Source organism: Neolamprologus brichardi, chromosome 4, assembly GCF_056152115.1.
Source record: "Neolamprologus brichardi isolate AB-2024 chromosome 4, ASM5615211v1, whole genome shotgun sequence".
Classification (NCBI taxonomy): Eukaryota; Metazoa; Chordata; class Actinopteri; order Cichliformes; family Cichlidae; genus Neolamprologus; species Neolamprologus brichardi.
In genome coordinates, this window is record NC_142107.1 from 2,481,523 (window position 1) to 2,494,582 (window position 13,060).

The 13,060-nt window shown below is 44.6% G+C and overlaps 2 protein-coding genes across 3 annotated transcripts in view; both read right to left on the reverse strand.

Annotated features, from left to right (window-relative positions):
* Window positions 1-2,435: 2,435 nt before the first annotated feature.
* LOC102789416 (serotonin N-acetyltransferase-like) lies at window positions 2,436-4,631 on the reverse strand. Its single transcript, XM_006797906.2, has 4 exons — window positions 4,563-4,631; window positions 3,875-4,118; window positions 3,415-3,569; window positions 2,436-3,312 (listed from the first exon to the last, which is right to left on the reverse strand). Exons 2-4 carry the CDS (start codon window positions 4,026-4,028, stop codon window positions 2,944-2,946), a joined length of 678 nt encoding a protein of 225 aa, XP_006797969.1. The 5' UTR covers window positions 4,029-4,118; window positions 4,563-4,631; the 3' UTR covers window positions 2,436-2,943.
* A 1,460-nt stretch (window positions 4,632-6,091) lies between these two features.
* Window positions 6,092-13,060, reverse strand: part of LOC102789722 (myosin-10) — a 62,345-nt gene continuing 55,376 nt past the window's right edge. For both annotated transcript variants that reach the window (XM_087839597.1, XM_087839596.1), the window contains 16 exons: window positions 12,440-12,652; window positions 12,221-12,365; window positions 11,920-12,126; window positions 11,274-11,378; window positions 10,848-11,000; window positions 10,518-10,766; window positions 10,170-10,382; window positions 9,848-10,060; window positions 9,606-9,767; window positions 9,395-9,523; window positions 9,186-9,274; window positions 8,894-9,017; window positions 8,253-8,461; window positions 8,054-8,162; window positions 7,775-7,947; window positions 6,092-7,604 (listed from right to left, as the gene is read on the reverse strand). In XM_087839597.1, coding sequence (XP_087695723.1) covers window positions 7,448-7,604; window positions 7,775-7,947; window positions 8,054-8,162; window positions 8,253-8,461; window positions 8,894-9,017; window positions 9,186-9,274; window positions 9,395-9,523; window positions 9,606-9,767; window positions 9,848-10,060; window positions 10,170-10,382; window positions 10,518-10,766; window positions 10,848-11,000; window positions 11,274-11,378; window positions 11,920-12,126; window positions 12,221-12,365; window positions 12,440-12,652 — 2,650 coding nt within the window. In that variant the 3' untranslated portion in view covers window positions 6,092-7,447. The remainder of the gene's footprint in view (window positions 7,605-7,774; window positions 7,948-8,053; window positions 8,163-8,252; window positions 8,462-8,893; window positions 9,018-9,185; window positions 9,275-9,394; window positions 9,524-9,605; window positions 9,768-9,847; window positions 10,061-10,169; window positions 10,383-10,517; window positions 10,767-10,847; window positions 11,001-11,273; window positions 11,379-11,919; window positions 12,127-12,220; window positions 12,366-12,439; window positions 12,653-13,060) is intronic.

Consider the following 13,060-nt stretch of genomic DNA (forward strand, 5'->3'; position numbering starts at 1 on the left):
ACTACAGCGCTATCGGTTAAACATTGACAATGGGTCTCTGAATTGATTTGGACTCTGTGAATGAAGACGGCAAAGCCTCACATATGCCTGCCCTGCAATCATGCCAACAACATATCAGCTACCATTTGGAGCACTCTCATTCAGGCAGCCCGTCCAGTATTTGCACTCTTTAAATAAATATAGGCAGCAAATTTTCAGTCTATTGTTGCTACTTGAAATTGATCATTAATGAAAGCATTTAAATATAAAGCTGCAAACTATATGAGTTCTCATCACAGTCATCCACACACTGACAAATCCTTAAATAAACAGCATGCATGTCCTTATGAAGACCTCAGAATCACAAGACTAAAATAAAACTTTCTGCCAGGAGGAAGAAACTCCCATCGAGCAAAATGTGCAAAGGTGCCAGCTGGCTGGAATCAGCCATAAGACAATATCGCTGCGAGCCAACTTCACTCTGCAGATTTCTGCTGGAAGAGAAAAATGTAACTGAAAGAATGTGAAAAAATCTTTAATGCAATCATCCTTCCCAAAGTCTACAACGAGATTTTTAAAAGGAGTCACAAATTGAAATAGTTCAGTTTCCTGGGGAAAAAAAATCATATTTGAAGAGAGCATTTTTATACAGTAAAAGAGAGAGACAAAACTTTAATTTACCAGCTGCTTTATTAGGTAGGTGGCTTTTGCTCGGACAACCTTTTACCTTCAGAACTGCTTTAATTCTTTGCAGCACAGACAACAAGGTAGATGGGTTGAATCTGAGGGGGGCATCAGAGGATGGGTACACCACGGTCATACAGGAATGAACATGGTCAGCAACAATACTCTAGTAGGTGTGGTGTTTAAATGATGGTCATTTGGTGCTACGAGACCCATCAGCCTGATACCAGGTAGGATGGATCCATGTTTGTGCCAAATTCTGACACCCACTATCTGAATGTCACAGAAGAAATCAAAACTCATCAGATCAGGCAATGTTTAACTGACTCTAGCTAATAAAACTTCTTCTATTGTCCAATTTGGTGAGCTTGTACTAATTGTAGCCTTAGTTTCCTCTTTAGCTGGCACAAGCACCACCCAGTGTTCTCTTCTGCAGCTCCATGTTCAATGTGCACTGAGAGATGCTCGTCTGTGGTTGTAACAAATCAGGAGATGAGTTGGCTTACCATCGCCTTTCAGCCAGAACACTACTGCTCACTGGATGTTTTCTCTTCTTCAGACCATTTTCTGTAAAGCCTACAGATGGCTGTGTGGGAAAATCCCAGCACCAACAACCATGCCACCTTCAAAGTTACTTAAATCCCAGTTCATTCTCACTCAGATGCTCAGTTTGAACTTCAGCAGGTCACCTCGTCCATGTCTACACGCCTAAATGCACCGAAATGCTGCAATGTGATTGGCTGATCAGATATTTGCATTAGCGCACAGCTGATCAGGTGTACCTAATGGAGAGACTGTTGGGTGTATAACTGCACCCCAATCAGTTTTACATTTATTTGCAATTTTTCTTCTTCTAATTAACAAAAAACCCAGGTGACCCTATGGTGATCAGATGAGAGGCACTGACTGATTTTTCACAGTCTGAGTCTTGCGTCATTATGTCTTCATACTTCACCAAACTACTGTATGCACATACTTACATTCCACTGAACCGTGTTCGGTCACTGATAGCTCAGACAGACTGCAGCTGGTTAAGTGGAAGAAAATGGTTGGATTATATTTTAATGGTTTTAAAGCTTTATTTCCATTTCTGATGAGTTTAAATCTCTCTGTGTTTAGTGGCTACAGGTGCAGATTCAAATTCCCTACATTTGGACCATAATCATCATTTTTGGACCATTACAGGGAAGTACCAAATCACCAGAGGTTAAGGTTTGGCCTTCATGACGTAGGAAATACGGGGGACTAAATAAGTACCTGATCTTTAAGGTACAAAGTGTAAAGATAGAATCCAGCTTGTCTCTCACATCCAAGAGAGAGCAATTTTAATCCTGTGATGATTTTTCTCCCTATAGCTTTTTAATAAATATCCATAAATGCACTTACATTCTGACTTTCACTCTGCGGTAGTGTTGATGTGACAGTTCTGGGTCATTTATGAGGTGACCACTACCAGGTTTGTCCTTCAGAGGGGTGGGAGCAGCTCGTCCTGGTACGTTAGGGGATTACACCTGAGTCGGTGACTGTGTCATGGATTACAGCTTCACCTGCACAGCACACTGTCTACAGCATGGAGTGCAGGGACAGCTAAAGACGGTGGGTGCTTGTGTAGGCTATGGTTAGTGCAACCTTACGGCAAAGAGATTATCAAATGTCTGAGAGAACAAATTACATTAAAAACGAAACTTTTTCATCTTAAAAAACAGTATAAAACATTTTATTGAAACACTGTAACAGAAAAGAACTTAAAAAAAATTACATGGTTTGTCAAACTGTTGTCACAACTAACGCCAACCTGCTCTGTTTGTGCTTCTCTAAGTAAAGGTCATTGGTCCTACAGGTTAACTAATCCCCACTCGGTGTTTACAATAGCTAAAGCCCCCTAATGGAGCTGAGGAGGAGCTGGAGGATGGTGGAGCTGCGACTGAGCTGCTAAAGCCCGGTTTACTGACGTCAGACCACAGTTGTAGGAAGCCCAGGAAGGTGCTTAGCAGAAGACAGCTTTAGACCCAAGCGCAAAGTCTACCACAAACGCGACATTTAACTCCAGTTACTCACTACTTGACTCTTCTCGCATATTTATAACACGTCACAGTACAGTATATAGTACATCCTTTGTTTTATTATACATATTAAAATCATTTCACATGGGATCAAAAGTCCAACAAATCAGAGAAACAGCTGGAAACTTGAGACAAACCCTGAAAGATGCTACAGAGAACAACACTGAATTCCTTCCTCTTAGATTAAAGACAGCCTGCTCGGCCCTCAGTAAGCACTTCATACATCAACGCGTTCGTCAGTCTTTGTCAGGGGCACAGTCAGGGGGTGCTGAGGGAAGCGGATCGCTTCGCTGTTGCGGCGCATGTACGCGTGGCCGCTGATTGGGTACCACATCTCGGTGAAGGTCAGGTTGGCCACGGTGATGGCGCATCGCCCCAGCACCTTAAAGCCCGACTTGCGGTAGAAGGGGATGAGGAAGTCTTCGCACATCAGCACCGCTCGGCGCACGTTGGGCAGGCAGCGGAGATACTGCAGGTAGCGCCACAAGAGGATGGGACCTTTGCCCTGCTGCCTGAAAGTGCGATGGACAGCCAAGATGTGGATGTGCACGGTGGAGCCGCAGGGCTTGTGGAGCGTCAGCGCTTCCTGGAGGGGAGCGGAAATGGGAGGTTTAATAATTAGTGATGATTTTTAACTGTGAAAGGACAGAGAGAGAGAGAGAGAGAGAGAAAATGCAGGATGTCTTACTGTGGTGAGCCTGTCCTGGTCCCACAGAGAGCCGATGATAAAAGCCACCAACCGACCCTCCTCAAACCAGCCCATGGATAGCTCTGGGCACAGTGTGAGGAAGTGACGTACTTCATCCAGGTGGAGGGGGCACTCACCTGACACTGAGATAAATGCTGAGAGAGAGAGAGCGAGAGAGAGAGAGAGATTGGTGGTCCGTGCGCAATAGCGGTTTGGCACAACTTTTACGCACACATTTAGACGGACCAAACCGATCAATTAATCGACTGTGGAGCAATCACAACATCTTTAGTTCATACACCAAAGGACAATGCATCACGTGACGTCGTTAAATAATTCAAATCTCCACATGAAACCACACTTTAATGTAATTATAGTAACAAAATCATTATTTCCACTCAGCAAAAAGTCCAGAGCGGATTTCTGCGTCAGCATAAGACCCACAGCAAGGATCACTTACCCTCTCGCTCGATTTCAAAGACGCTTATGGCATCCTGCGTGTTGAGCGGTCGGACTTCACTCGCGGGAAGCGTGTGTCTCCTTTGGATACCGGGCGAAACTGAAGGTGGGGACTGCATTGGCTTGATGAAAGGCTGCGCGCCCACAACTGACATTATACGACACTGCGCTTTCCTCCCGGAAAAAAAGTGTTTCTGCGCTCTCCTGCTCTCCTTCCTGCTTCGCAGGATCACCTCTGTCGGGCCCTGCGAGGACAACAGGGGGGTTTGGATCCGTATTTATAGAACAGATCTCCCGGCTGTGATTCACAGGCTGATTTGCATTTGAATATTTTGGCTGTCAATGAATGAATAAAAAAAAAACGGTCACAACAGTGTAGGGCCAATTTCTGAACCCTGTAATCAACAGAAGCCATTGTTGGTATTTACAATTAAAACCGACAGACAATGGTTGATGACTCACTGAGTCACCACTGCTGGCTTTTTTTTTCTTGGCTTGTGTACAGGGAGCCATGATGCCCCTGGAGCAGCTGCAGGTGGTAAAAGTTTGCTTAAGTGCTTTTATAGCATTTGATCAAACTATCCAGTGCGGTCAAGTCTGATAAGAAGCAGATTATAACGAAACAAACCTCTGTCATCCATCACTTGTACACTTTCCAAAGCAACAACCAGGCTGTGAGCGATACTTACCGGAAGGTGTTGACGTGTAAGTCCGTTAAGTTTGCGGAGTGACTGCTGAAGCAGCTTTGCGTCTCTCTTTTTGCGTCTCACCTGCTGCACGGCGGACAGCTCTCTTCATTATGGAGTGATTATTACTATGAGTCACATGATGAAGGATTACAGAAGTTGTTTCCACAACTCGGCGCATTACAGGCACTTTATCTCCTCTCTCACTGAACACACACACGCACACAGAGACTCCGCTGTGTGTTTTGGATAAAAAGGGAAACACTGTACTGTTGGTTCCCAACGCTCCATAATTTTATGTTTGGGCTTTTGATTGAATCACCTAAAAATGTTTAGGGGTGAAATGTCTCAGCTCGTCTGAGGGAGAAGGCTGCTCTGAGGATGGCATCCAATGCCTGGCATTGGATGGTCCACATATGTTAGTTCAAATGTTCATTGTCAAGGGGCAGCCAATCAGAACAAAGTTGGCATGAAAGCGGGAGGAACTTGTTTCACACAGAAGATGATCTGAGAGGAAGCAACTTAAGACCCAGTGTGGGATAAATAAAGATTATGTTGAACTACTAAGATACTTTATTAGAGCCCCAAAACCAAATAACTGAGAACATAATGGATCCCCTTTAAACACTGTTAAGGTACAGCACTGGAGTAAACTTACTGGACACTGTTGGTGTTCGCAGTTTGGTTTCTGTGACTTTAAAAAAGGTTCTTGTGCTCAAAAAGACGGACAGAGATTAAATTACCTTCTAGGACTGGAGGGCTTACAAAAAAGGTGTAAGATCAGCAAGACAAATTTATAAAAACCTTCTGCTGGGCTGCCGAAGTGTTAGAAGTGCTCCACCATTTTGGCTTTCTGAGGACATTCATCATACTTTACCTTCTTTGTCTTTCTGGTTTTGTTAAAAGATCCCAGCAGGCAGGTGTGTATGGGTTTGTTCTGGTTTAGATTTTCTTTTTTTTAAGGATCCGTCACTACAAACTAGCATTCACAAACTCACCACACGATGTTCTTCTTTCTTTCTTTTTCTTAAAAGCGTAGATACATTTTGGTTCTGTTAAACTCTGTTATCTCCGTTGGCATTCACCCTTTTTATCTGACCTTTGAACCGGTTCATGACTGTATTTTGTAACACTCAACCCTCACAGGTTCTCATCCCAAACACAAGTAAATTGGTTAAACTGAGGAAACACTGGCAAGGTTCTTAAAACGAATGAGTGGAAAACGGACACATCCTTTTTCTTTTCTTGAGACATCTAAAGCTGTTTATCATCTGTTCTTTAAACAGATCATTCATGAAAGTAAATCTTCTCGTTTTTATATTAGCTGTAAGATAAAAACACGGATGTGTTATTAGTTATTATGCAGTTATTTTCCTGGGCTATATGTGACTCCCAAACTAATAGAAGTTTGATGCCTCTGGCAGGGAAGAAGACATCTGTAGCATCTCATCTTTGAGTTCATCTAAATGCTCTTTAGTCAAAAGACAAAAAATAGACAAAAACATCAGTGACTGCTGAGGAAACCAGGAACGTATTGGGCTCCATAGACTTTAATGCATTATAGAACTTCTAAAGACTCATAAACTGTACATGTCATGAGCAAAGGTACAGTTGAGCAATGTGCAATACTGAGCATTTTGAAATATGAATGGAGTTTGTCTCGTATACAATAGCAGAGATATAAATACAGTTGATGTCTATTGGATTGTTTTTAACTCTTAATAACTCAAAAAGTATAAAAGTTACTGATAAGAAAAGTCATAGCACCCATCTACAAAGAACCCCACACGGCTGACATATCAATCATCGTGGCAACATACACGCTGCAGGAGGACATACACGCCAAAGAAAATCAGGTTTCCACTAATATAATCCGTTACAAATTTAATTTATGATTTTTGCTTTATGAAAATACCTTCATGAAATTAAGCATGTTTCAATATATGAACAGTATATGTGGCATAAATGGGTTTAGAGTTTAAAGAGAGCGAAAAAAGGCACAGAAGAAGAAGAATGAAGCGAGAGGACATGAGTGTGATTTAGCGCTCACGCCAAATAATTACAAGTCAACACTGACCTACTGTCGAACGTAAGAGAAACCAATGCAAGAAGCAGCTTACACTCACATTTTATACTCATACGCAAGCAAGCAATCCTAGCATAGGACTGGAAAAGCAAACAATATCAGTTCCAGTTCATAACTAATATAACTAAACTGAGTCACATGGTGCATGTATTGTAGATCGGTGAAAAAAATAGCATCTGTTTTCATTATGATGCGCTCCTTTCAAATATTGCAGTGCTATCGTTTTAGCATTTGGAAGCATTCTGAACAGCAGGGGTGTCGAACTCCAGGCCTCGAGGGCCGGTGTCCTGCAGGTGTTAGATCTCACCCTGGGTCAACACACCTGAATCAAGTGATCAGTTCATTACCAGGCCTCTGGAGAACTTCAGGACATGTTGAGGAGGTAATTTAGCCTTTAAATCAGCTGTGTTGGATCAAGGAAACATCTAAAACCTGCAGGACACCGGCCCTCGAGGCCTGGAGTTCGACACCTGTGAGCTAAACGGTGGTCCAGCAGAAGAAAATCAACTAGAGGAGCTGAGCACAGAGCTGGAGTAGTAAGGCGTTTCTTACAGTCTTTAGTGGGGCGGTGGTGAGAGCATTGGGGGTCAAACTGCTGGTGTCTTCTAAGGTTGAACAGGAAAGTCAGGATGGCTTAGGTCATGCTGCCTGTAGTTTGAAGAGGGAAATCTAGTCAAACTGGGGATGTCTTGGACTTTATGTGCTAAAGTGGCCACAGGGATGAGAAGAGGGTCCCTGTTTAAGCTGTGAGAGTCCCGCTGTGTCTGTTAGGGCTGACTGAGGGAAGGCAAAGGCTTTTCTTCTACTCTGTTTGTGGCGCTGGGGTCTCATTGGCATTGTTGTCAGTGATCTTGTTTTCCAGCTCATCGTCGGACAGGAGGTCCAAAGAAGAAGTTCCCTCGACCTGCAGCGGACGTCTGCCTGAGCGACTGGAGGAGAAGGTGATGGGGCCACCACGCCTGTAAGAGGGAGAGAAGCAGAGAGGAGGTAAAAAACAGGAAGACACAAATTAAAATGGAAAATGTCTGCTGCTGTTAGCGACAAATGGTTAAAGTAGCAATGTCACTTAAAAAAAAAAAGATCAAGCAAATGAGGATCCTGTGACTGCAGCCACTTTCTTCCTCCTCACCTGAGGCGGTTCTTGAGAGTGTGGACCTCACGGCTCAGGCCCTCGCTGGCCTCGGTGGCGTCATCCAGTTCTCTCTGCAGCTTCCTACGTGAAGCGTTGGCCCTCGTGGCCTCCTCTTCAGCCTCCTCCAGCTGCCGCTTCAGCTGCTTCATACGGGAGTTGGCCTTCTCCACCTTCACACACACGGAGACGCGAGACATAGAGCTGTTGTTAAGCTGAAGCTGAGAACACGCGCAGTGAGTGATAAATGCAGCTTATTTACAGCAGCAGTAGACATACTTGCTCTTTAAACTGGTCGGCATGGCGACGCTCATCCTCCACTTGCATGCAGACTTCTTTTAGCTTCTTCTCGGTCCTTCTGACGATCTTGTTGGCTGCCGCTCGCTCCCTTGAGTGGAGAAGACGTTCCACGCGTTAAGCTTTCTGACTGGTTTTGTTCATTAGCTAGAGCAAGAAGAGCGGTGTAGTAAATTCCTACCTTGCCTCCTGCTCCAGCTGTTCCTCCAGCTGTGCTATTTTGGCCTCCAGGGCAGTGATGGAGGCCTTGAACCTGTTCTTCACTGAACCCTCCAGCTCGCCCAGCTTGGCCCGCAGCTCCTTGTTTTGACGCTCCAGTTGCTGGCGAGCATTTTCGCTTTTCTGGGCTGTGCTGCGCTCTGCGCTCAGCTCTGTAGTCAGAGTGTCCACCTGATGGAGGGCGAGAAAGGTGGAGTAAAAAAAAAAAAATCGTCATGGAGAAACAGAGAGAATCCAAGTGGACAGGGATGGTGCACGACACAGTTTATGGTTCCTCTCTGATAGCCGAGATGGGTAAAAACCTGCCCTCCTCATCAGTGCTGCCAGACTGAGGTTGACAAAACCCCCCCAGATATTTTCATTTGGAGATGACATCTGTCGATCTTTGGTTTCACATCGATTTGTTGGCTTTTTACATTTACTTAAAAAGCTGCAGTCAACTCAAGGCAAACTGATACACCTCTGAAATGAAACAAGGGCCCATCCATCTTTCTTACATTCTTACAGCTTCCTGGAGCTCAGTAAATGTTTTAGTCCAATGAAGACTCGGATGATTAAAGACACTGAATACGCTCATACTGACATAGCGGTATGAAATCAAACCTGCATGGTTGTCTTTCTGAAGCGGTCATTGAGTAGCTCCATGTTGCCCTGCTCCTCTTCCAGCTCCTCCTCCAGCTGGGCGATGCGAGCCTCCAGCCTTCTCTTCTCATCCATCAGAGCAGTCCTGACACAACGAGAAAAATAACATGTCCTCGATGAACAGAGCAGCCGAAATACGACTGTCAGGGTCATTTTGGTTTTTCTGTAAATTATTGGTTTGGTTTTTGAGAATCATTTGTTTTGACTTTTGCACCTTTCTCGTAAGGTCATTTCCTAGAGCAGGTGAACTTACTTCCCAGAGGTGCTGTTTGAGATTTCATCTTGCAGCTCATCGCGCTCCTGCTCCGCGTGGCGTCGTCCCCTCTCAGACGCTGCTAAGTCCTGCAGGGCAGAAAAAAAAAATCTATCAGCACTTCATCAAACATTAAGAGGGACTCTTGAATGTATAAACTGCTGCTAACTGTGAATTACCAACACCCTGCATAGCAACAAACATCTGACCTCGTGTAGCTGTACAATCTCTGCCTCCAGGCTCTTGAGCTTCTTCTCGTTTTCCTTGGATAGGGCAAAAATATCGTCTCTGGAAGCTCGAGTGTCTTCCAGCTCCCTCTGGTAGTCTTTCATTTGGGCCTGAAGGAAACAAAACCAAGGCATGACTGGAGAATAAAGTATAAAAATTCAGCTGATGCAAACACGTGAATAAAATCTGCACCTGTAACTTGCGCAGCTGTTTGATGGCTTCGTCTCGAGCCTTGTTGGCTCCTTCTATGTGACCCTCTATATCCTTCAGGTCCATCTCCAGCTTCTTTCTAGCAGCCACAGCCAAAGCTTTCTGCTTCCTCTCATCCTCCAACTCCGCCTCCATCTCTCGCACCTGGAAGGAGACATCACAAGTCATCAGTGTGGAAATTATGGGGAACGAACCAATGCAACATAGTTAGATTTAATTTGCACCTGCTTGACCAGTGCTCTCTTCTTCTCATCGTTCTGGTCGTCCCGGCCCTGCAGGTCTCTCTCATACTGGGCTTTCATGGCCTGCATGTTGACCTCCAGGCGCAGCTTGGCGTCCTCTGTGGCCTGCAGCTCGTCCTCCAGCTCCTCCAGCTGAGTCTTCATCTCCTCCAGCTGCTGCTCCAGCGTGCGCTTCGACTTCTCCAGCTCATGGACCTGACACGTGTGTGTGAGATATGAAAAAGAGGAGTGAATGAAAAAAAAAAGACGAAACACTTGGATTTAAACTTAAAAAGGTCCCCTTCTAAAACACTGTGCCACTCACATTCTTGCCCACGTCGTCCTTCGAGCTCATCAGATCCTCCATTTCAGCGCGGAGCTGCTTGTTAATCCTCTCTAGCTCCTCTTTGGCTTCCAGTGCCTCGTCCAACGCTCTGGCCATGGACAAAGCTTTGGTCTCCTTCTCTCTGGCCTCAGCTTCAGCACGGTCACGCTCCTCAGCGTAACGAGCCGAGATGCTCTTCTCCTCAGCCAGCATCTATCAAGAGAACAGAGTTGTTATTTCAAGAAATAGAAAATTAATTAGTGATAACATCTATACTCTTAGCTTTAAAACAAAAAAATGTATGTACAACAAACTTGACTTGAAATGCATCCACTGACATGTTCTCACCTGGTCAAACTTCTTCTGTTTCTTCTCCAGGTTGGAGACGATCTGTCTCTGGTGGTCCAAGTCCACAGTTAGATCATCTAGCTCCTGCTGCAGACGAGTCTTGGTCTTCTCCATTTTTTCAAAAGCGATCGTCTTCTCCTCCAGACGCTGGTTGGCCAGTTCCAGGTCCTTCTGCAGCTTCTTCTTCGTCTCCTCCAGACCTTCAATTGTTCCAACATCGTCTTCAAGCTTCTTCTTGCTCTCTGACAGCTGCACCACAGAAAATAAACTTATTTAAAGGACAGTCACATTACTTAAACTTTGTTTCCTATAGCAGAAATCATGTCCTACCTGAGCCTGTAAGGTAAACATCTGTTTCTCCAGATTCTTGCGTGCCTCCTCATCCTCCTCCTGCTGCTCCTGCAGAGTGTTTTTCTCCTCTTCCAGCTGACGGATTCGACTGCTGAGGTTTAGTTTCTGGCGGGTCTCCTCCTGGAGTAGCTCCTAATAACAATGAATATGGATACAGTTATTTTAAAAGAACAGTTTCACTTAAATGACTTTGAGGCTAAAAGAGGATCCATTACAGCGTGTATATACACTCTCCAGTAATGGAGACTGGAAAAGTTATAAGCGGGTGCACCAAGGCCCAGTATAAGACAAAGAAACATTCTGTACTTGAATAAGAATAGAAATAGAATAGAATAAGAATAGAAATACTGAGCTGGAAATGAGCATAGGAGGTTCCCTTTAATATCACAGTTAACTTTACGATACCTGTGTGTCTTGCAGTTGACTCTCTAGCCCAGCGACATCTTTGGCCGACTTGATCCCCTTCCTCTCTGCATCTTCCAGCATGGTAGACACATTGTCCAGCTCAGTCTGTGTGAAGATTTTAAACCAGATTATCTGCTTTGGTCCAACAGACTTGAATACAAAAATGACAAGTGGTGAAACAAAATCTCTGCGAGCTTATATTTACAGTTTTTTAAGAATCTGTCCTTTAGCAGTCAGTATGTACTATAAACTCGTTAAATGAAGCAGCTGTTGTCCAAAGTAAAGACTAAACAGCTACAAAAGAATTCTTACAACGTCGACTTATCGTCAAGAGAAAAGATAAAGAGTCACACAAATAAATACAACTGAACAGTTACACTACAATGAAAAAGGTTAAAAAAGGTTGGTGGTTCGATCCCTGGCTACTTGAGTCTATATGCCAAAGTATCCTTTGGAGTGTGAACGATAGATAGAAAGCACTATAGAAGAACCAGTTCATTTACTTTAAGCTTGTGTACACGAACAAGAGGATTTTGCTTCTAGAAGAATCCAGATATTTTTGATAAGCTAGCACATTTAATAAAAATTTATTTTTCCTCTGCTCTGGTACCTTAAACCAGTTTCACCACCACCAACACCACCTCACCTGCAGTTTGTGTGAGCGCTCAGCCAGTTCTCCCTTAGCCCTCTCTCCTTCAGTGACCCTGGCCATGAATTCTTGCAGCTGAGCCTCCAGCTTCTTCCTCTTGTGTTCGGACTCTTGCTTTGCCTGCTGCAGGCTCTTGACCTCGCTGGTCAACTCCTTGTTGGCAGTCTCTTGGCTCTGTTTGGTCTTTTCCAGGTTAGCCTTGAACTACGTATAATCCATAATAAACATTAGTAGTATAAATGACAGAGTAGCACCTATAGTAACTTGTGAATCTGCTGATTAGAAAAAGGTCAGTTACCCTCTTTGCCTGTTCGAGCTGTTCGGACAGCTCTTCTAGGGCTGTGCCATGCCTCTGTCGCATCTCCTGGATCTGAGCCTCGTGGTTTTTAGTCTCCTCCTCGATGGCTTTCTTCAGCTCTGCAACCTCCTGTTCACGCTTGGTCCTACAAAGAACATAACAAGCTCCCCTAAATGCACCACTCTTTAAAATATGGATGAGAAATGTAGCATACAGTACCTAAGCTCCTGCTGGGCTGCAGTTGTGTCGAGGGTGTCCTCCAGTTCAGTCTTCAGGGCCTCAAGCTCTTCACTCAAGTCCCTCTTGAGTTTCTCAGCCTTGTTCCTGGCCTGTTTTTCGGACTCGAGGTCCTCCTGCAGCTCAGACAGCTGTGCCTGCAGCTCCCGAATCTGCTTCAGAGCATTGTTCTTATGGCTGACTTCTTCCTCGCTCCTGAAATCAAAGTATAAAAGTGGCTATAATAAAAAAAACACAATGCCTCTGGAGATATAGGACAACCTCAATGTTCCACTAAAAATAAGCACTAGAAACTTTTTCAGTCATTTCCTCTCTCAGGAACCTCAGGAAGGGCAGAGCAGACCCAGCCCCACTCTACATCCACGGGAACCGTGTGGAGAGGGTACACTCCATGAGGTTTCTGGGTGTGCAGATCTCTGATGATCTCTCCTGGACTGCAAATACCACGGCGGTGGTAAAAAAGGCCCAGCAGCGTCTCCATTTTTTGAGAGTGCTCAGGAGGAACAACCTGGAGGAGAGGCTGCTGGTGACATTCTATAGAGCCACCATAGAGAGCATCCTAACGTACGGCAAAACAACATGGTATGCAGGGTGCTCAGTTGC